The following is a 24,106-nucleotide window of genomic DNA, read 5'->3' on the forward strand; positions in this document are numbered from 1 at the left end:
TTTTGATAAATGAACAGTAAATAATAAATTGACATTTGACACATTAAAAACAGAGGCTGTCTTATTCACAAATAGACATAAAACCCCCACGTTAATTTAGCATTTGGAGGCAACATTATTGAAGTTAAGGATAAAGTTCGATATTTGGGAGTAATTTTAGATAGGAAACTTCTTTGGACAGAACATTTAACATGCAGAATTAATGAAGCTAAGAAATATTCGAGTCGTCTTTTAAGCGCGGCAAGGATGACCTGGGAGCGAGAGGCTTAAAGCCTGTCGCTCTTAGAAAATTGTATAAGTCAGTAATTGAAAGTACTATTTTTTATGCTGCTCCAGTATGGATTGGGGCCTTTAGAAAGAAAATATACAGAATATGTTACAGTCAGCACAAAGATGTTCAACCCTTAGTATTTTGAAGTCGTTTAGAACTGCTCAAAATCATGTTATTACGGCCCTTTCTGGTGTCCTTCCAATCGGTCTAAGACAAATAGAACTGGCAGTGATGAGGTTTGTTAAAAAGGGACTTTCCCCTTTTTGGCCAGATATTGTGCATCCTAGTTTTCCTTTAAATAGATACTCCGTTGATCATAGTGTTTTTACCGATGAAATAGTTGCTGAGTTGCTAGGAGTTGAGTTTCTGATGGAAAATTATTTTTCACCTTTCCAACAGAACCGTAGTGTTTTAAAAAATAATCTATATAATAAATGGTATGTAATATTTGAAAATTATATGAGTAGTTGGCCTGTTAGATTTTTCAAATGTAAAGAAGATTTAATTTGTGCGCAAAAATTTGAACCAAGTTATATCTTAACTCAGTTTATAACAGGCCATTCGAAACTGAATTATTTTTTACATAGAATAGGTATGACTGATAGCTCAACGTGTGAATGTGGATGTATGGAAAACTGTGAGCATGTCCTGTATGATTGTTTTTATGTTCGTCAGAGGTTTAATATGATTTTTGAATTGAGAGAACATAATGTTAGCTTCCCTTTTGATTTAAGTTTGATAATTGATGGTGATAAAAATACTAGGAATACAGTAAGGAAATTCCTGTATAACACAAATAGATTTGATGTTTGAGGTTATTGTGAAAATTTTCTGAGGAGTGTTTAGTGAATGTGTAGTTTTTATTTCATTTTTTTTCTCTTCCTTTTTTTGTAAGTATTTTAGTGTTTGTGTAAAAATGTAGTTATATAGCATTATAGCGTGAAATACCTGTTTGATGCAGTCACGTAATAAAATCATTCAATTAACAGAACGGTCAATGACCTAACACTCAGAAAAGGTGGTGGTATCCCTTGCGAGACTCTGAAGTTGGCATATTGTGATATTTAGCACATTAAGTATGAACACAGGAATTTCTTTTGGAAAGGAAATAAATCTTAAAAAACAATAAATGGGATAATCATATCAAAAGTCTTATCTAGTCAAAAGTAGAAAAAATTGAATAAATCGCAAATAAATTCCATGTTTCGGAGGAGAGTAAAGGGCCAAGGGCCTTTTACGCGTACTCCTCTACAACACACACACACAAATTCAGCTAGCAAGCTTGCAATCCGCTCTGCGTCTGATTTGGGCCATCTTATAACTGTTGAACTGGCGTAGTCGATTTTTATAAACAAATTTCTAGTTGGAGTCATAAATTTGTGTTTCTTCTTTCTTTCAAAATGTTTGAAAACTATTTGTCGCTCAAATTTTATCAAAATACTGCCCTTAATTTTGCCCTTTATTTAGGTAATTGCTGCAGAAGCTGACTTGGATCCAAAGCTGAGTTCTGCCTACTTCGTAGACTACCTTATAAGACTAGGACATGTAACAGAAATTGCTTATTGTCAACAGCAGTTCGGAAGGTATTAATTTAGAACTCTTCATTTTTTTAATTAGTAGACTCTAGTAGTGGGGGAATAATTAATTCCACAAGGCCATAGCCGATTCCCATAGGAATTCACCGCAGCCCTATTTTCCACCGGCCAGTACCACCAGAATACAACCCTTCCCTGTTTCTACCGGCCAGCAGGTGTTTGTTACGTCATAGAGAGGGGACTAAGAAATGCAAGTGCATATTATTTAGTGTCAGTGCACAACTTACTTAATAACAGCACACATCTTACGTAATGACGGTGAACACATCACTGTCACATTATGTTTTTTTAAGATTTCATTTTCCGTCGAAACGTTCAACGCGTTTCTTTTCTTTCAAGCCATTTTTTTTCAATGCGTTTCTTTTTATTCAAAGCGTTTCCATTTTTCTTTAATTCTTATGTAATTAGAAATGTTTATGAATAAGGCATACACACGTGAACCGTTTCTTCAGAGTCCGTGGGGGAATCTCCCGATTTTAATTGAGGAAAGCACATACATAGGGTGTTAAATAATACCTTATTTAATCTTTCAATGCATATTTTTCTCAATGGATCGTTATATTCTAATGATTTTTCCCCCGTTGTGACTCAGAGGACCTTTTACATTCAATTATACAACGCATTAATCATCTGGACCAGCAGGCTATTTCAAAAATTCTGTATTGAGAAATACTTTTTACATGATAGCTAATTACGTGGCAATAAGGATCTCCCACCTCAGCAGTATCCCAAGAACGACTGAGGGTATTATGTTCAAACTTTTGGGGCTACTTCTTCTCTTAAAATTTAACCAAATCAAAATAGCGTAAGTGTATCCAAGCTATCAAAGAAAGTAAACAGATATTTTTTGCGAATTGTATCAAGTTTTCCTTAGGTCATCTAGAGGAGGTATGAAACTAAATTAAACACTACTATTTGTGTCCAGATTTTTAAAAGGGTGTATGTTGTTAAAAATTGCTGAAAATTTTTCTCCAGCATAAAAATAGCAGGACAAACTATAAAGTCTTAAAAAAATATATAAAAAATACAGATGAATGTACATTGTCAGTTTAATATACGTATACTGATATTTAGTAATGAAAATGTTAATATTATTTGTTTTATTAAAGTTATAAAAGTAAAACCATTTATACTTTTTTCAGTAAAGTGCAAATTATGTTCCGGCCTTGGGAAGGCATAGGGGCTTTGAGCCCAGCCTATTTTAATTTCTGCTCGTTTTGAGTTTGACTCGGTCATTTATTGTAATCTCTGTTCGTTTTGGGTTTCATTTATTTATCGATGTTGATTTGTGGTAGTTTCACGCTTGGTACAAGTAGAGAGGGGGGTGCTACTCGTGACAGTACCACGTGGTTTATGGTTTTCTCAGTGAGAATGAAAAAATTAGAATTTTCTCACTTGAAAAAACAGGAATTTTCTCACATTTATGGTTGTTTTAATGGATAGTTATGTGTGTTGTTAAATTTATTTGATTTTTTTCATTGTTGTAAAAATAAAATTATGTATGATTTATTTTTTTTGTCAGTGAGAATTTGAAAAACAGGAACTTTCTCACATTTATGTCTGTTTATGTCTGTTATGATTTATTTGATGTTTTTCATGTCTGTTTTATGGATGATTTATGTCTGTTCGTTGTCAGTGACATTGGGGTGATTTACATAATCGATGGGGGAATTATTGGTTCACGAAGGGGGAATTAAGAAACAAACATGGCTTCTTTAATCTTAGGCCTGAGGGATAAACGTTCTTTAGGTCAGAGAGAAAAATTAATATTCTATTTTTAAATAGGGCTTCATCGATCTTTAGTGTCAGGAATTATAAATGAAATCACTTGTTATCTTGGAATTATGCGGGAGTCTAAAGAGATAGAAATTCTATTTTTAAATACGGCTTCACGGAGCTTTAAGTCGGAGAGATAAATTGATATTCTAACGAAGGGGGAATTAAGAAACATTATGGCTTCTTTAATCTTAGACCTGAGGGATAAACGTTCTTTAGGTCAGAGAGAAAAATTAATATTCTATTTTTAAATAGGGCTTCATTGATCTTTAGTGTCAGGAATTATAGATGACATCACTTGTTATCTTGGAATTATGCGGGAGTCTAAAGAGATAGAAATTCTATTTTTAAATACGGCTTCACGGAGCTTTAAGTCGGAGAGATAAATTGATATTCTAATGAAACCCTAATAGTTTAGCTAGGAAAATTTATGAGATGAAGAGATTAACGTAGGAAAGGGTTTCCTAGAAATTTGAAATGTGAAAGCACAGAGATGCCAAACAAAAGGAACACACAGAAAATACGTTTAGGGGATTATTTGGGCGAAACCGTTTTAGACTGGTTATGGAATTATTTCGGCGAAACAGTTAGAGACGTTTTAAAAGATGATTTTAGAAAGGGTTTTAGAAGAGGTTTTGAGTGTGGTCGTTATAGTAAACAAGTTCTATTTGAACAGTGTCGTGAGGTCCTCTACCCCAACCCCAAAGGGCCCCGATCGCCCTACCCCGATCCAAAGGGTTCCAATCCCCATACCCCAATCCAGAAGGAACCCCCCCGGTCCCCAAAGGTTCCCAGGGCTCCCACCCGGCCCCCAGACCCTCAAAGGCCCACCCCGGGCCCCCCAAAGGCACATCGAGCTCCCAAAAGACCACCGGGGTCCCAAAGGCCTTCATCCGGTCTCCAAATGCCCCCCAGGCTCTCAACCGGCCCCCAGGACCCCCAAAGGCCCTCAACCGGTCCCCAAAGGTCCCCCAGGCTCCCAAAGGGCCCCCCACCCTCCCCTCCCTCTCCCTCTCCTCCCCCTCCTCACCGTCCCCTCCCCTCCCCTCCCCCCCTCCCCTCCCCTCCCCTCCCCTCCCCTCCCCTCTCCCCTCCCCTCCCCTCCTAACCCTCCCTCCTCCCCTCCCCTCCCCTCCTCTCCCCCCTCCCCTCCTCCTCCCCTCCCCATTTTTTTAATATTTTTTGTGCATTGAGACACAGAAGGGCACCCTCCCCCAAGGGCCCCCCAAACACCCTCCCCGGGCCCCCCAAAGAGTCCCCTCTCCATTTTGTTTAATACTTTTTTATGGCTTTATTATATCTTTTTCTGAACAAGTTCCATTCATAATGTCATTTCTAAACCCATTTTCCAACCTCAAAGAGTCCCCTCCCCAATTCGTAAATACTTTCTTGAATTTTTTAACGTGGTATTTTTTTAACTTTGTACGTATCTTAAAATGACATGAAATATGCTTACGGCTCTACCAATCGTACTCTGTGCTTGTTCATGGACACGACGCGGCTTTTCCACTGGTACTCTATGGCAGGTTATCGACACTACCGAGTTTATTGCATGCATTAAATCAGTATTTTTACGCAGTGGAAGGATCAACACACAATTCATATCTGTAAAAAGTGAAGATGAATTATTCGACGAAAGTATGTGCACATTAAAAAATCATTGTCGTGTTGAACGGTGACAAGGAGAAATACCTGAACTTTGAAACGAGTGCAAGTGGAGATCTTATTGGCAATGTATGCATACGTTGTCATCACAGTGAGGAGTTAAATTCCTTTGGTGTACCCAAGAATTTCCATCATGCAAGTGGTGGATATGCGAGAGTAACATTACCAGAGAAATTAGTAGTCAAAGAGAATACCAACTTAAAAATAATAGTTGATGAAGAGCGACAACTTCTAGCTAATGGTTCTGGTAGCATGTTAGCCGTTGATAGATCTTATCGCAATTCTTCTGGTGTTAGTATTTGAATGAAAGCAAAAGGAAAAAGAAGACAAGCATACAACTGCATCAACATCATAAATCATATCATGTCAATGTGCCAAAACTGCTATCTATGTAAAAATAATGTGACAATAGACAGTGAAATCGCAGGCAGAATAAAAAGGACATTAGCAGACAATATCATCAATGAATATAAAGATGAATTGACGGAAAGTGAAGCGCAAGTGCACTAATAATGTATAATAATGTATTTAACATATTTTTATATCAATATTCTACATGTCCTTATTTCATTTAAAATATCTTATGCATTATTTTGTTAAGTGTTCATTATTTTTAGGGTATGCTAGAACGTCAAACGTTCAGAATATCTATTAAAAAGGTCAGAGATGTAAGAAAAATAATTTTAGAGATGATGATACTACTAGCAGGCTCAATTTTTCATAGAAGATAGAAAAGTTCAAGTTCTCTTCTGAATTTTACCAAAGAACACAATTCAATTCTAATTTCACCAGAGAAAATAAAAATCTTACTCTTCACTTTTAAGTTCACCAATACATAAAAAATTGAAAGTTCAATTCTAAATTTTTCCGTAGAAGATAGGAAAAGTTATACTATGATAGTGATTATTTTCCATGAAGATAAAAAGTTTCACTTTAATTCTAAATTTTCTTAAATTCAACTCCGACCTTTCTCAAAGAGTTAAATTTAAAGTTCTATTCCAAATATTTTCCCGGAACAAGAAAAGTCCCAAGACATAAGAAATTTAAAGTTCACTTCTAAATTTTTCCGTAGAAGATAGGAAAAGTTATACTATGATTGTGATTATTTTCTATGAAGATAAAAAATTTCACTTTAATTCTAAATTTTCTTAAATTCAGTTCTGACCATTCTCAAAGATATGAAAAAATTTAAAGTTCTGTTCCAAATATTTCCCCGGAAGAAGAAAAGTTCAACTTCGATTCTGAATTTTCTCAATGAAAATGAAATAAGTTATTTATCAATTCTATTTCCACAAAATAATATAAAATTTAAAACTTCAATTCAGATTTTTCTCAAAGAGATGAAAAAATTTAAAATATTGTTCCAAATTTTTCTTAGAAGATAGAAAAGATCAAGCTCTAATCTGAATTTTACCAAATAACATAATTCAATTCTAATTTCTCCAGAGAAAATAAAAAGCTTCCACTACAGTTTTAAGTTTACCAAGACATAAAAAATTAAAAGTTCAGTTCTAAATTTTTCCTTAGAAGATAGGAATAGTTATACTTTGATTGTGATTATTTTCTATGAAGATAAAAAGTTTCACTTTAATTCTAAATTTTCTTAAATTCAGTTCCGACCTTTCTCAAAGAGATGGCAAAATTTAAAGTTCTGTTCAATATATTTTCTCGGAAGAAGAAAAGTTCAACTTCGATTCTGAATTTTCTCAGTGAAAATCAAATGAGTTATTGATCAATTCTATTTCCCCAAAATAATATAAAAATTTTCCACTTTAGTTCAGATTTTTCTCAGAGATGAACAATTTTAAATACTATTCCAAATTTTACATAGAAGATAGAAAAGTTCAAGTTCAATTCTAAATTTTTCGGTGGAAGATAGAAAAAGTAATACCATACTTGTGAATATTGTCCCGGAAGATAAAAATTTCTAGTTCAATTTACAATTTTCTCAACGAAGTGAAGAAAAGTTCAATTTCTATTCTGAATTTTACTAAAGAACACAATTCAATTCTAATTTCACCAGAGAAAATAAAAATCTTTCACTTCAGTTCTTTATTTCACAAAGACATAAAGAAATTTAGAGTTCTATTCTAAATTTTTCGGTGGAAGATAAAAAAAAGTAATACCATAATTGTGAATATTTTCACGGAAGATAAAAGGTTCTAGTTCAAATTTAAATTTTCTCAACGAAGTGAAGAAAAGTTCAAGTTCTCTACTGAATTTTACCAAAGAACACAATTCAATTCTAATTTATCCAGAGAAAATAAAAATCTTACACTTAAGTTCTTTATTTCATAAATACATAAAGAAATTTAAAGTTCAATTCTAAATTTTTCAGTGGAAGATAGAAAAAGTAAAACCATACTTGTGAATATTTTCCCGGAAGATAAAAAGTTCTAGTTCAATTTGAAATTTTCTCAACGAAGTGAAGAAGAATTCAAGTTCTCTTCTGAATTTTACCAAAGAACACAATTCAATTCTAATCTCACCAGAGAAAATAAAAATCTTCCACTTCATTTCTATATTTCACAAAGACATAAAGAAATTTAAAGTTCGATTCTAAATTTTTCGGTGGAAGATAGAAAAAGTAATACCATACGTGTGAATATTTTCACGGAACATAAAAGGTTGTAGTTCAATTTTAAATTTTCTCAACGAAGTGAAGAAAAGTTCTAGTTCCCTACTGAATTTTACCAAAGAACACAATTCAATTCTAATTTCTCCAGAGAAAACAAAATCTTCCACTTAAGTTCTTTATTTTACAAAGACATAAAGAAATTTAGAGTTCAATTCTAAATTTTTCGATGGAAGATAGAAAAAGTAATACCATACTTGTGAATATTTTCCCGGAAGATAAAAAGTTCTAGTTCAATTCAAATTTTCTCAACGAAGTGAAGAAGACTTCAAGTTCTCTTCTGAATTTTACCAAAGAACACAATTCAATTCTAATTTCATCAGAGAAAATAAAAATCTTCCACTTCAGTTCTTTATTTCACAAAGACATAAAGAAATTTAGTTTCCAATTCGAAATTTTTCGGTGGAAGATAGAAAAAGTAATACCATACTTGTGAATATTTTCTCGAAGAGATGAAAAATTTAAAATACTGTTACAAATTTTTCACAGAAGATAAAAAAGTTCAAGTTATCTTCGGAATTTTACCAAAGAACATAATTCAATTCTAATTTTTCCAGAGAAAACAAAAATCTTACACTTCAGTTCTTTATTTCACAAAGACATAAAGAAATTTAGAGTTCAATTCTAAATTTTTCGGTGGAAGATAGAAAAAGTAATACCATACTTGTGAATATTTTCCCCGGAAGATAAAAAGTTCTAGTTCAATTTAAAATTTTCTCAACGAAGTGAAGAAAAATTCAAGTTCTCTTCTGAATTTTACCAAAGAACTCAATTCAATTCTAATTTCACCAGAGAAAATCAAAATCTTCCACTTAAGTTCTTTATTTCACAAAGACATAAAGAAATTGAAAGTTCAATTCTAAATTTTTTCGGTGGAAACAAGAAAAAGTAATACCATACTTGTGAATATTTTCCCGGAAGATAAAAAGTTCTAGTTCAATTTACAATTTTCTCAACGAAGTGAAGAAAAATTCAAGTTCTCTTCTGAATTTTACCAGAGAACACAATTCAATTCTAATTTCACCAGAGAAAATAAAAATCTTCCATTTCAGTTCTATATTTCACAAAGACATAAAGAAATTTAAAGTTCATTTCTAAATTTTTCGGTGGAAGATAGCAAAAGTAATACCATACCTGTGAATATTTTCTCGAAGAGATGAAAAATTGAAAATACTGTTCCAAATTTTTCACAAAAGATAAAACAGTTCAAGTTCTCTTCTGAATTTTACCAAAGAACACAAGTCAATTCTATTTTCTCCAGAGAAAATAAAAATCTTCCACTCAAGTTCTTTATTTCACAAAGACATAAAGAAATTTAAAGTTCAATTCTAAATTTTTCGGTGGAATATAGAAAAAGTAATACCATACTTGTGAATATTTTCCCGGAAGATAAAAAGTTCTAGTTCAATTTACAATTTTCTCAACGAAGTGAAGAAAAGTTAAAGTTCTCTTCTGAATTTTACTAAAGAACAAAATTCAATTCTAATTTAACCAGAGAAAATAAAAATCTTCCACTTCAGTTCTTTATTTCACAAGGACATAAAGAAATTTAAAGTTCAATTCTAAATTTTTCGGTGGAAGATAGAAAAAGTAATACCATACTTGCGAATATTTTCACGGAAGATAAAAAGTTCTAGTTCAATTTAAAATTTTCTTAACGAAGTGAAGAAAAGTTCAAGTTCTCTTCTGAACTTTACCAAAGAACACACTTCAATTCTAATTTCTCCAGAGAAAATAAAAATCTTCCACTTCAGTTTTAAGTTCCACAATGAAATAAAGAAATTTAAAGTTATATTCTAAATTTTTAGATGAAAGATAGAAAAAGTAATACTATGATTGTGATTATTTTCCATGAAGATCAAAAGTTTCACTTTATTTATAATTTTTCTTAAATTCAGTTCTGATTTTTCTCAAAGAGATGAAAAATTTAAAGTTCTGTTCCAAATTTTTCATAGAAGATAGAAAAGTTATACATTGATTGTGATTATTCAACATGAACATAAGGAACTCCACTTTAATTCAGAGCTTTCTCGAAGAAGTGCAAAATGTTCAAGTTCTCTTCTGAATTTTCTTGAAGAAGAGAAAAAAGTTAGCTCAATTCTGAATTTTACCAATGAAAATGAAAAAACCTTCCACTTCAGTTCATAATTTCTCAAAGACATAAAAAATTTAAAGTTCAGTTCTAAATTTTTCTGTAGAAGATAGGAAAAGTTATACTATGATTGTGATTATTTTCCAGTGAAGATAAAAGTTTCACTTTAATTCTAATTTTCTTAAATTCAGTTCCAATTTTTTGCAAAGAGATGAAAAATTTAAAGTTCTGTTCCAAATTTTTCATAGAAGATAGAAAAAGATATACATTGATTTTGAATATTCGACACGAAGATAAGGTGCATCACTTTAATTCTGAGTTTTCTCGAAGAAGTGCAAAATGTTCAAGTTCTCTTCTGAATTTTCTTAAAGAAGATAAATAAGTTAGCTCAATTCTGAATTTTACCAATGAAAATGAAAAAAGCTTCCTCTTCAGTTCTTAATTTCTCAAAGACATAAAAAATTCAAAGTTCTCTTCTAATTTTTCCAAGAAAATAAAAAGGTTCCACTTCAGTTCTGGTTTTTTCTCAAAGAGATGAAAAATTTCAAGTTCTATTCTAATTTTAAATTAAATTTTAGCTCCTTTGTCTTATGGATTTACCCCTCAAATTTTTAAATTTGAAAATGAGGGACTCATTCTATTATTAAAGACAATCATTCAAACTCGTTCACCTAACCTCCAAAACAATAGGTAAGGTTAGGTATAAATAAATATTAGTAAATAAATAGAAACATTTCTATTTGTTTAAGTTAGGTTAGGTTATCTTAACTTATCTTGCGCTCAAATTATAAGTTAAACTAACCTTTTCTGGCGGGTATGGATAGGTTAGTTTAGGCTAGATTAAGTTAGGTTAGATTAGGTTAGGTTAAGTTAGGTTAGGTTAGCCTATGTACGCTTCACTTAGGTTAGCTTAGGTTAGGTGAGAGACAGGCAAAAAGTTAGGTGTTTGATTAGGTTAGGTTAGATTAAGTTAGGTTAGGCTAGGTCAGCCTACGTACGCGCGCGTACGTAGGCTGACCTAGCCTAACCTAACTTAACCTAACCTAATCATACACCTAACTTTTTGCCTGTCTCTCACCTAACCTAAGCTAACCTAAGTGAAGCATACGTAGGCTAACCTAACCTAACTTAACCAAACCTAATCTAACCTAACTTAATCTAGCCTAACCTAACCTAACCATACTCGCCAGAAAAGGTTAGGTTAACTTATCATGAGCACTCATGATAAGTTAACCTAACCTAACCTAACTTAAACATGTAGAAATGTTTCTATTTATTTATTAATATTTATACCTAACCTAACCTATTGTTTTGGAGGTTAGATCAAGAATTTTGAAAGATTGTCTTTAATAATAGAGCTAGTAACTCATATTTAAATTTAAAAATCTGAGGGGTAAATCCATAATACATAGGAACTAAAGTTGAATTTAAAATTAGAATATAACTTACGATTTTTCATATCTTTGAGAAAAAAACTGAAGTGATGTGTAAATTTTTTATTTTCATGGAAAAATTAGAAGAGAACTTTGAATGTTTCATGTCTTTGAGAAATTATGAACTAAAGTGGTAACTTTTTTCATTTTCATTGGTAAAATTCAGAATTAAGCTAACTTTTTTATCTTCTTTAAGAAAATTCAGAAGAAAACTTGAACATTTTGCACTTCTTCGAGAAAACTCAGAATTAAAGTGATGCACCTTATCTTCATGTCGAAGATTCAAAATCAATGTATAACTTTTTCTATCTTCTATTAAAAATTTGGAACTGAACTTTAAATTTTTCATCTCTTTGCAAAAAAACGGAACTGAATTTAAGAAAATTAGAATTAAAGTGAAACTTTTTATCTTCACTGGAAAATAATCACAATCATATTATAACTTTTCATATCTTCTACAGAAAAATTTAGAACTGAACTTTAAATTTTTTATGTCTTTGAGAAATTATGAACTGAAGTGGAAGGTTTTTTCATTTTCATTGGTAAAATTCAGAATTGAGCTAACTTTTTTCTCTTCTTTAAGAAAATTCAGAAGAGAACTTGAACATTTTGCACTTCTTCGAGAAAGCTCTGAATTAAAGTGGAATTCCTTATCTTCATGTTGAATATTCACAATCAATGTATAACTTTTCTATCTTCTATGAAAAATTTGGAACAGAACTTTAAATTTTTCATCTCTTTGAGAAAAATCAGAACTGAATTTAAGAAAAATTATAAATAAAGTGAAACTTTTGATCTTCATGGAAAATAATCACAATCATAGTATTACTTTTTCTATCTTTCATCTAAAAATTTAGAATAGAACTTTAAATTTCTTTATTTCATTGTGGAACTTAAAACTGAAGTGGAAGATTTTTATTTTCTCTGGAGAAATTAGAATTGAAGTGTGTTCTTTGGTAAAGTTCAGAAGAGAACTTGAACTTTTCTTCACTTCGTTAAGAAAATTTTAAATTGAACTAGAACTTTTTATCTTCCGTGAAAATATTCGCAAGTATGGTATTACTTTTTCTATTTTCCACCAAAAAATTTAGAATTGAACTTTAAATTTCTTTATATCATTGTGAAATAATGAACTTAAGAGGAAGATTTTTATTTTATCTGGTGAAATTAGAATTGAATCGTGTTATTTAGTAAATTTCAGTATAGACCTTGAACTTTTCTTCAATTAGTTGAGAAATTTTTAAAATTAACTATAACTTTTTATCTTCGGGGAAAATATTCACAAGTATGGTATTAATTTTTCTATCTTCCACCGAAAAATTTAGAATTGAACTTTAAATTTCTTTATGTCTTTGTGAAATAAATAACTTGAGTGGAAGATTTTTATTTTCTCTGGTGAAAATAGAATTGAATTGTGTTCTTTGGTAAAATTCCAAAGAGAAATTGAACTTTTTTATCTTCTGTGAAAAATTTTGAACAGAATTTTAAATTTTTCATCTCTTCGATAAAATATTCACAGGTATGGTATTACTTTTTCTATCTTCCACCGAAAAATTTAGAAATGAACTTTAAATTTCTTTGTGTCATTGTGAAATATAGAACTGAAGTGGAAGATTTTATTTTCTCTGGTGAAATTAGATTTGAATTGTGCTCTTTGATAAAATTCAGAAGAGAACTTGAATTTTTCTTCACTTCGTTGAGAAAATTGTAAATTGAACTAGAACTTTTTATCTTCTGGGAAAATATTCACAAGTATGGTATTACTTTTTCTTGTTTCCACCGAAAAAATTTAGAATTGAACTTTAAATTTCTTTATGTCTTTGTGAAATAAAGAACTTAAGTGGAAGATTTTGATTTTCTCTGGTGAAATTAGAATTGAATTGAGTTCTTTGGTAAAATTCAGAAGAGAACTTGAATTTTTCTTCACTTCGTTGAGAAAATTTTAAATTGAACTAGAACTTTTTATCTTCCGGGTAAAATATTCACAAGTATGATATTACTTTTTCTATCGTCCACAGAAAAATTTAGAATTGAACTTTAAATTTCTTTATGTCTTTTTGAACTTTAGAACTGAAGCGTAAGATTTGTGTTTTATTTGAAAAAATTAGAATTGAATTATGTTTTTTGGTAAAATTAAGAAGAGAACTTGAACTTTTTTATCTTCTGTGAAAAATTTGGAACAGTATTTTAAATCTTTCATCTCTTCGAGAAAATATTCACAAGTATGGTATTACTTTTTCTATCTTCCATCGAAAAATTTCGAATTGAACTTTAAATTTCTTTATGTCTTTGTGAAATAAAGAACTGAAGTGGAAGATTTTTATTTTCTCTGATGAAATTAGAATTGAATTGTGTTCTTTGGTAAAATTCAGAAGAGAACTTGAATTATTCTTCACTTCGTTGAGAAAATTTGAATTGAACTAGAACTTTTTATCTTCCGGGAAAATATTCACAAGTATGGTATTACTTTTTCTATCTTCCATCGAAAAATTTAGAATTGAACTCTAAATTTCTTTATGTCTTTGTAAAATAAAGAACTTAAGTGGAAGATTTTGTTTTCTCTGGAGAAATTAGAATTGAATTGTGTTCTTTGGTAAAATTCAGTAGAGAAATTGAACATTTCTTCACTTCGTTGAGAAAATTTTAAATTGAACTAGAACTTTTTATCTTCCGTGAAAATATTCACAAGTATGGTATTACTTTTTCTATCTTCCACCGAAAAATTTAGAATTGAACTTTAAATTTCTTTATGTCTTTGTGAAATAAAGAACTTAAGTAGAAGAATTTTATTTTCTCTGGATAAATTAGAATTGAATTGTGTTCTTTGGTAAAATTCATTAGGGAACATGAACTTTTCTTCACTTCGTTGAGAAAATTTAAAATTGAACTAGAACTTTTTATCTTCCGTGAAAATATTCACAAGTATGGTATTACTTTTTTTATCTTCCACCGAAAAATTTAGAATTGAACTCTAAATTTCTTTATTTCTTTGTGAAATAAAGAACTGAAGTGGAAGATTTTTGTTTTCTCTGGTGAAATTAGAATTGAATTGTGTTCTTTAGTAAAATTCAGAAGAGAACTTGAACTTTTCTTCACTTCGTTGAGAAAATTGTAAATTGAACTAGAACTTTTTATCTTCCGGGACAATATTCACAAGTATGGTATTACTTTTTCTATCTTCCACCGAAAAATTTAGAATTGAACTTGAACTTTTCTATCTTCTATGAAAAATTTGGAATAGTATTTTAAATTTTTCATCTCTGAGAAAAATCTGAACTGAAGTGGAAAATGTTTATATTATTTTGGGAAAATAGAATTGATCAATAACTTATTTCATTTTCAATGAGAAAATTCAGAATCGAAGTTGAACTTTTCTTCTTCCGAGAAAATATATTGAACAGAACTTTAAATTTTTTAATCTCTTTGAGAAAGTTCGGAACTGAATTTAAGAAAATTTAGAATTAAAGTGAAACTTTTTATCTTCATAGAAAATAATCACAAGCAAAGTATAACTATTCCTATCTTCTAAGGAAAAATTTAGAACTGAACTTTAAATTTTTTATGTCTTGGTAAACTTAAAACTGTAGTGGAAACTTTTTATTTTCTCTGGAGAAATTAGAATTGAATTATGTTCTTTGGTAAAATTCAGATTAGAACTTGATCTTTTCTATCTTCTAAGAAAAATTTGGAACAATATTTTAAATTTTTTAATCTCTTTTAGAAAAATATGAATTGAAGTTTAAAATTTTATATTATTTTGGGAAAATATAATTGATAAATAACTTATTTCATTTTAATTGATAAAATTCAGAATCGAAGTTTAAATTTTCTTCTTCCGGGGAAATATTTGGAACAGAACTTTAAATTTTGTCATCTCTTTGAGAATGGTCAGAACTGAATTTAAGAAAATTTAGAATTAAAGTGAAATTTTTTATCTTCATAGAAAATAATCACAATCATAGTATAACTTTTCCTATCTTCTACGGAAAAATTTAGAAGTGAAGTTTAAATTTTTTATGTCTTGGGACTTTTCTTGTTCCGGGAAAATATTTGGAATAGAACTTTAAATTTGACTCTTTGAGAAAGGTCGGAATTGAATTTAAAAAAATTTAGAATTAAAGTGAAACTTTTTATCTTCATTGAAAATAATCACAATCATAGTATAACTTTTCCTATCTTCTATGAAAAAATTTAGAAGTGAACTTTAAATTTCTTATGTCTTGGTGAACTTAAAAGTGAAGTGTAAGCTTTTTATTTTCTCTGGTGAAATTAGAATTGAATTGTGTTCTTTGGTAAAATTCAGAAGAGAACTTGAACTTTTCTATCTTCTATGAAAAATTGAGCCTGCTAGTAGCATCATTATCTATAAAATTGTTTTTCTTGCATCTCTGACCTTTTTAATAGATATTCTGAACGTTTGACGTTCTAGCATACCCTAAAAATAATGAATACTTAACAAAATAATGCATAAGATATTTTTAATGAAATAAGGACATGTAGAATATTGATTTAAAAATATGTTAAATACATTATTATACATTATTAGTACACTTGCGCTTCACTTTCCGTCAATTCATCTTTATATTCATTGATGATATTGTCTGCTAATGTTCTTTTTATTCTGCCTGCGATTTCACTGTCTAGTGTAACATTATTTTTACATAGATAGCAGTTTTGGCACATTGACATGATATGATTTATGATGTTGATGCAGATGTATGTATGTCTTCTTTTTCCTTTTGCTTTCATTCGAATGCTAACACCGGAAGAATTGCGATAAGATCTATCAACGGCTAACATGCTACCAGAACCATTAGCTAGAAGTTGTCCCTCTTCATCAACTATTATTTTTAAGTTGGCATTCTCTTTGACTACTAATTTCTCTGGTAATGTTACTCTCGCATATCCACCACTTGCATGATGGAAATTCTTGGGTACACCAAAGGAATTTAACTCCTCACTGTCATGACAACGTATGTATACATTGCCAATAAGATCTCCACTTGCACTCGTGTCATAGTTCAGATATTTCTCCTTGTCAGCGTTCAACACGACAATGATTTTTTCATGTGCACATACTTTCGTCGAATAATTCATCTTCACTTTTTACAGATATGAATTGTGTGTTGATCCTTCCACTGCGTAAAAAATACTGATTTAATGCATGCAATAAACTCGGTAGTGTTGAAAACCCGCCATAGAGTACCAGTGGAAAAGCCGCGTCGTGTCCATGAACAAGCAGAGAGTACGATTGGTAGAGCCGTAAGCATATTTCTTGTCATTTTAAGATACGTAAAAAGTTTAAATATTACCATGTTAAAAAATTCAATAAAGTATTTACGAATTGGGGAGGGGACTCTTTTAGTTTGGAAAATGGGATTAGGAATGACATTATGAATGGATCTTGTTCATAAAAGATATAATAAAGCCATAAAAAAGTATTAAAAAAAATGTAGTGGGGACTCTTTGGGGGCCCGGGGAGGGTGTTTGGGGGACCCTTGGGGGAGGGTGCCCTTCTGTGTCTCAATGCACAAAAAATATTAAAAAAATGGGGAGGGGAGGATGGGAGGGGGAGGGGAGGGGAGGGGGAGGGGAGGAGGAGGGGAGGGTAGGGGGAGGAGGGGAGGGGAGGGGGATTGGGGGGAGGGGACGGTGAGGAGGGGGAGGAGAGGGAGAGGGAGGGGAGGGTGGGGGGCCCTTTGGGAGCCTGGGGGACCTTTGGGGACCGGTGGAGGGCCTTTGGGGGTCCTTGGGGCCGGTTGAGAGCCTGGGGGGCATTTGGAGACCGGGTGAAGGCCTTTGGGATCCCGGTGGTCTTTTGGGAGCTCGATGTGCCTTTGGGGGGCCCGGGGTGGGCCTTTGAGGGTCTGGGGGCCGGGTGGGAGCCCTGGGAACCTTTGGGGACCGGGGGGGTGCCTTGTGGTTTGGGTTTTGGGGATTGGAACCCTTTGGATCGGGGTAGGGCGATCGGGGCCCTTTGGGGTTGGGGTAGAGGACCTCACGACACTGTTCAAATAGAACTTGTTTACTATAACGACCACACTCAAAACCTCTTCTAAAACCCTTTCTAAAATCATCTTTTAAAACGTCTCTAACTGTTTCGCCGAAATAATTCCATAACCAGTCTAAAACGGTTTCGCCCAAATAATCCCCTAAACGTAATTTCTGTGTGTTCCTTTTGTTTGGCATCTCTGTGCTTTCACATTTCAAATTTCTAGGAAACCCTTTCCTACGTTTATCTCTTCATCTCATAAATTTTTCTAGCTAAACTATTAAGGTTTCGTTAGAATATCAATTTATCTCTCCGACTTAAAGCTCCGTGAAGCCGTATTTAAAAATAGAATTTCTATCTCTTTAGACTCCCGCATAATTCCAAGATAACAAGTGATGTCATTTATTATTCCTGACACTAAAGATCAATGAAGCCCTATTTAAAAATAGAATATTAATTTTTCTCTCTGACCTAAAGAACGTTTATCCCTCAGGTCTAAGATTAAAGAAGCCATAATGTTTCTTAATTACCCCTTCGTTAGAAAATAAATTTATCTCTCCGACTTAAAGCTCCGTGAAGCCGTATTTAAAAATAGAATTTCTATCTCTTTAGACTCCCGCATAATTCCAAGATAATAAGTGATGTCATTTATAATTCCTGACACTAAAGATCAATGAAGCCCTATTTAAAAATAGAATATTAATTTTTCTCTCTGACCTAAAGAACGTTTATCCCTCAGGCCTAAGATTAAAGAAGCCATGTTTGTTTCTTAATTCCCCCTTCGTGAACCAATAATTCCCCCATCGATTATGTAAATCACCCCAATGTCACTGACAACGAACAGACATAAATCATCCATAAAACAGACATGAAAAACATCAAATAAATTGAACAACATACATAACCATCCATGAAAACAGACATAAATGTGAGAAAGTTCCTGTTTTTCAAATTCTAACTGACAAAAACCATAAAACATCCATAATTTGATGTTGAAATCCATGAAAAACATCAAATAAATTGAACAACACACATAACCATCCATGAAAACAACCATAAATGTGAGAAAATTCCTGTTTTTTCAAGTGAGAAAATTCCTGTTTTTTCATTCTCACTGAGAAAACCATAAACCACGTGGTACTGTCACGAGTAGCACCCCCCTCTCTACTGGTACATTATTTGATTTTATTTTCACTCATTTTTTGTTTAATGGAGTTCTTTACTTTTCCTTGAAAACTTGTTTTGTGGAAAAAGTTTTTTTTAATTAATTTTGAAAAAAAGACGCATCGTTCTCTGTGATAGTTTTACACATGCTAGATTATTTGATTTAATTGTTTCTCATTTTGGTTTAATGAAATTCTTTGCTTTTGTTTGAAAACCTGGGGATTTTGTCTTAGGACGCAAAACTTCTAGAGTTTTAGAGACTGAACGTATTTTCACTTTGTTTTAATATTCAGTAAACTGCAGATTTATACTCTGCCCCTGGGAAGGCATAGAGCTTTTGAGCCCTTTTCTTCTTAATTTCTGCTTGTTTTGAGTTTGACTCGGTTACTCATTGTAATTTCTGTTTCTCTTGGGTTCCATTTATTTATTGATGCTTATTTGTGGTAGTTTTGCGCTTGGTAGATTATTTGATTTTATCTTTTCCTCATTTTAGATTAAATGAAATCTTGACTTTTCTTTGAAAAACCGGGAACTCATCCTAAACAATAAATCTAAAAAACACAGACCTTTTTAAAACAAATTTACAACATTATTAAAACAGAGAAAAAAACAGTTGAAAAACACGACAAAGGAAAACAAAACATGAAAATGGCTTATAAAGGATCGTTACATAAGACAAAACAACCGTGTATAATAGAAAGTAGGGGATTCTAGAAGGTATTTCTAGAGGGGGGGGGGGTTGTTCTTACGGCTAATTTAAGCCCTAGTAAGATAGTTTGAGAGCTTTTAGTGAAAATGCCACATTTCTTTGAGCCAAGACTATAACTATTTCACACCACTGTGACAATATGCGGCTGCCCCACCCCAAGAGGGACAGGCTTGATATTAGAGCTAAGTTTATGCCATATTAAGAGCTTTTACGAAAATACCCCATTTCTTTGAGTCATTACTATGAATATTTCACACCACCGTGACAAAATGCGGCTCCCCCACCCCCTAGCCATCACTTCCAGACGGTGGGGTTGACATTAAACCTAATTTTGAGGCATATTTAGAGCTTTTAACGAAAATGTCACATTTTTTTAACCAAGACTATGAATATTTCACACCACCGTGGCAATATGCGGCTGCCACATTCCCCTAGCAAGCATTTCAAGAGGATAGGGTTGATATTAGAGCTAAATTTAAGCCATATTAAGATCTTTTAATGAAAATGCATCATTTCTTCGAGTGCAAGTTAGATTTCAGTCACCCCTCCGCCGGAAAAATTCATTTAGCACGTCACCTTAACTTCTAACCCTTAGAATATATTACCCAAAGCAATTCACGCCACACTTGCATTACGCAGCTGTCCCCCTTCATGCAAATGGCAGCCCCCTTATCATCCCCAAGGACATTTTCAACCTTTTCCCTCCGAAAATAAGGTTATCAATCTAAAATTAAACACTGTTTTTTTATTTGAACAGCAGAAACTAGCTATTTCATTGCAACAATGTAATACCCCAGGTAATTGACGCCAAAGTGAATTTAAAACATTTCCTGAACGAGCCTACTCCTTATTTTCACTGGTGTTTTGTAAAAAATTGGCAGCATGGTGACACCCTGCGACACCCGTCATCATCATTTCAAGCGTTTTCTAATGCTTTAATACCCCCAATGGATATATTTTCTATTGCTATTATTTTGCAACAATTCCCAACCAATGCCACACTAATACTACTCCACTTGGCATACCCCCCCCCTCATCAACCCAAGGCATTTTCAGACATTTCTTGTTAAAAATTGAGCATTCAACCCATTGATTCAAGTTTTTGCAAGACAACCCTTTCATGATGCCAGTAGAGGTGACCCTAAAGCTCGTGACCCTCACCCCTGCTGCCATCTACAATTTAGTTTAATGCTGATGGGACATAATTTATTCAAGGATTATCGATCCAGTCTAATGTGGGTGTGTCAAGGTCAATCGATCTGTTGTTGTTGTTGTTTGGCCACGTGCAAATGACATGAGGGGTGATTTACATAATCGATGGGAGAATTATTGATTCATGAGCGTGGGGAATTATGAAACAATATGGTCATAGAGTCCCTAGGGGGAAAGATTACTTAATCGCTCAATGACCTCTTTTTCCAAGATCGATTTATTTGATGTTTCTATGTGTAATAACTCGGGGGCGAAGGTTGCACATGCGCATTGAATTCTAACGGGAACAATGTTATTGATCTAGGACTCGAGGGGGAAGTGAATTTCCGTGGATTTACATAATCGCTAGGGGGAATTATTAATTCACGAAGGGGGAATTATGAAACAAACATGGCTTCATTGTTGTTTGGCTAACCTAACCTGTGAACTTGATTTACATAATCGGTGGTGAAATTATTGATTCACGAAGAGGTAATTATGAAACAATAAGGCTTCTTTAATCTGTGGTTTACATAATCGCGAGGGGAAATTATTTATTCACGATGGAGGAATTATGAAGCAAGCATGGCTTAATTATTGTTTGGTTATCTTAACCTTATAAATTGATTTACATACTAAGCGATGGAATTGTTGATTCACGATAATTGTCTTAGGAAACATTAAGGCTTATTTAATCTTTATGCCTGAGTGGTGTACTTAGTTTTGTTGTTTTGGAAAAGAGCATACGAGGGGAGAAGGTGAAGGTGCCCAGGAATGGGAAACAGTTTGTTGACTTGTTTCTTTCTCAGCCAATCAGCGAGTTGGATCAATCCTCCTTCTCAGCCAATTAGAGACCAGCTTACATATGATTTCACCGTTACATAACAATTCACCCTTGAGATTTCAAATATAACGGGCATGCAATGTGATTAAATTATCAGAAAGTTCCAGAACACAATGGATAGAACACATGAAATTATTGATGAACTTGAAGTCTTGATCGCCACAATTAGCAATTTAAATTCTTTTTTCATTTTTATTTTCAAAATAGAATTGTTGTCCGTGGTTCCCCTCTACTATATTCGGGTAAAACCCCACCTCCCCCCTATACAACCATCCCGATCTGATGTTTATACTCGATAAAAAGTGTAAAAATACGCTCTTTTTTTCATTATGTAAACCCTATCCTTCCTTCCCCCACTGTTTACGACCTTAATTTTATTTTTGATAAATTCTATATCTTGTCTAAAAGCAACTGTCAACTTTCTGTCAGTCCCTTAATATACAGTCTGTTATGGTTTGACTTACAGAATTCTCGCAATGATTTAATTATAGGATAATTAGCTGTCACCCCTTTCCGGTGCGTTTACGAACGCAGCAGCCAAAGTAAAAAGGAACTGTTTCTCATGTCAAATTAAAACGCTTTCATGCAGACAATTGCAATTTATTAAGCGCAGGCATATACAATCTCTTTTTGGAGAACCAGTGAAATCTCTTTATTTTCAAATTAAGATCTAACAATATATTTAGGACATTGGCGAAAGGGGAGGGGGCCATGCCTCAAGTCTATCGCCATCATTGTAAGGTGAAAACAAACTGTTTCTTCGCGTGAAAAGTAAGGGGGTGAGTTTAAGAAAAAGATACATTGCTTTATTATGCGTAAATTGAATAGCATTTTTACCATATCTTTCGGTGGATGGAGGGGGTATTTTCCCATGTCTTTTCTCAGGGATATTTTCCGTGGGGGTTATGTTCCGTGGGCTTTTTTTCTGGGGGTGTGATAGATATATAATCTAGGCTGGCTTTTGAACGGCTCAGTGAGTCTTCTTTCACAGATTCAAAAAAAGGATGCAATTAGTATATTTAACGAAATTTTTTACGCAGTGCTTTCTTAGTAATAAATGCTTTGTCGAAACAAAATTACATGGATGATGATACTAACTTTCTTTCTGTAAAAAAGAGGCAAATTATTTCAATACTAACTTTTTCCCTTCTTTTTAAGGCCAATTGTGAAGAATGCCAATCCCCTCCACCCAAGAAAGCAAGAGTGGACGAGACAAGACTATCCATTATTAAGTACGTTGGCTCGACCCCAAAACAAGTGCAACCATCTGTGCAGACAACACTGCAATCAGGACAAAAACTAAAGAGTAAATGGACAACTGCTTTCTATGGACTACCTGCCCCGACTACACACAGCCCACCACCGATGGTGCAACACGTTTCACCTGGACCTTCGGGCACTCAAATACTGCAGTCGGGTTATGCAAATGTAAGCGTTTTTTCCCTACCTATTATATAGAAATATCTATCAATTTCATCCAACTATTATAGTCCTTTTCCACATGCAACATTTTCGAACACTGCATAAAAGTATATCTCAGTGGGAATAATGAAAGATTTTTTCTCCCCAAAGGAAATATAATGTTCCCCCTTTTGAATCACGTCAAGTGCATGCATTCGCCCTTTTGCTAAATTAGATTAGTGAAGCCAAAAAACGCACTATATTCTGGTCATAGTAAGGTTTGATAATTTCTATTATGATATAAACGAATGGTTCGCCTTGCCTCTACAAATATTATAATAAAAAACTTTATATCTGAATGAGTTTTATATCATGAGCGGAGATGGCTATCCTTTTCAAATCATGTTTTTTCCCAGAGGCGATAAAGAGTATTAATATGAAATTTTATTTGGAGGACTTTTTTGAACATAATCAAAACCTAATATGTCATGTTTTCACCCTTTTGATAAATTATATGATCGAATACAAAAAAAAGGCACTATATTCTGGTCATATTAAGGTTTGATAGTTTATATTGCGAGATAAACGAATACGTCACCTTGCCTCTACAAATTTAAAAAAAAAACCTTTTTATCTGAATTAGTTGTGTATCGTGACAGGAGATGGCTATCCTTTTCAAATCATGTTTTTTTCCCAGAGCAGATAAAGAGTATTAATATGAAATTTTATTTGGATGAATTGTTTGAACAAAATCAAAACCTACTAGGTCATGTTTGAGATTGTAAATATCTTAGTCTACTAGGCGGTTAGCCGCGGGTCCGGGGAGTGCCGTGTGGGCAAGGTTAGGGAAGCGCCAGATGATGTGCCACGGGTCAGGGAAGAGCCATAGGTATGTACCACAGTCCCGGGAAGCATCACGGGCAGCTAGGCGGGTCAGGGAAGCGCCACAGAGATGCGCCACGGGCCAGGGAAGCGCCACAGAGATGCGCCACGGGCCAGGGAAAGCGCCCGCGGGGTGCGCTCCGGACCAGTAAAGCACCACAGGGTTGCGCCACGGGCCCGGGAAAGCGCCATAGTGATGCACCAGGGGTCCGGGAAGCGTCACAGGATGCACCACGGGCCCCGAGAAGCACCATGGCGGGGCTGGGCCGGGCTGTGGGGCAAGGGTAGGGGGGGGGCGCTGGGGGGAGCGCCGAAAAAAAAAATAAAATTTTTACACTTTGAAAATAAACGAACAAATTGTCGCCTTCTATGTCATATCTTAGATTATCTTCAGTTGAATTAACCAAATACTATTAAGCAATAATAATCCAAATTTTAAAAACAGTAGGGATGATT

General features: G+C 33.3%; 1 protein-coding gene across 1 annotated transcript in view; it reads left to right on the plus strand.

The window, feature by feature from the left end:
- Positions 1–24,106, plus strand: part of LOC148946191 (uncharacterized) — a 389,952-nt gene that overhangs the window by 244,889 nt on the left and 120,957 nt on the right. The window contains exon 8 of the mRNA XM_089097629.1: positions 1,739–1,854. Within this exon, the coding sequence (XP_088953755.1) occupies positions 1,739–1,854 (116 nt within the window). The remainder of the gene's footprint in view (positions 1–1,738; positions 1,855–24,106) is intronic.

Source organism: Artemia sp. Qi Xiang Cuo, chromosome 12 (genome assembly GCF_049724085.1).
Source record: "Artemia sp. Qi Xiang Cuo chromosome 12, ASM4972408v1, whole genome shotgun sequence".
Classification (NCBI taxonomy): domain Eukaryota; kingdom Metazoa; phylum Arthropoda; class Branchiopoda; order Anostraca; family Artemiidae; genus Artemia; species Artemia sp. Qi Xiang Cuo.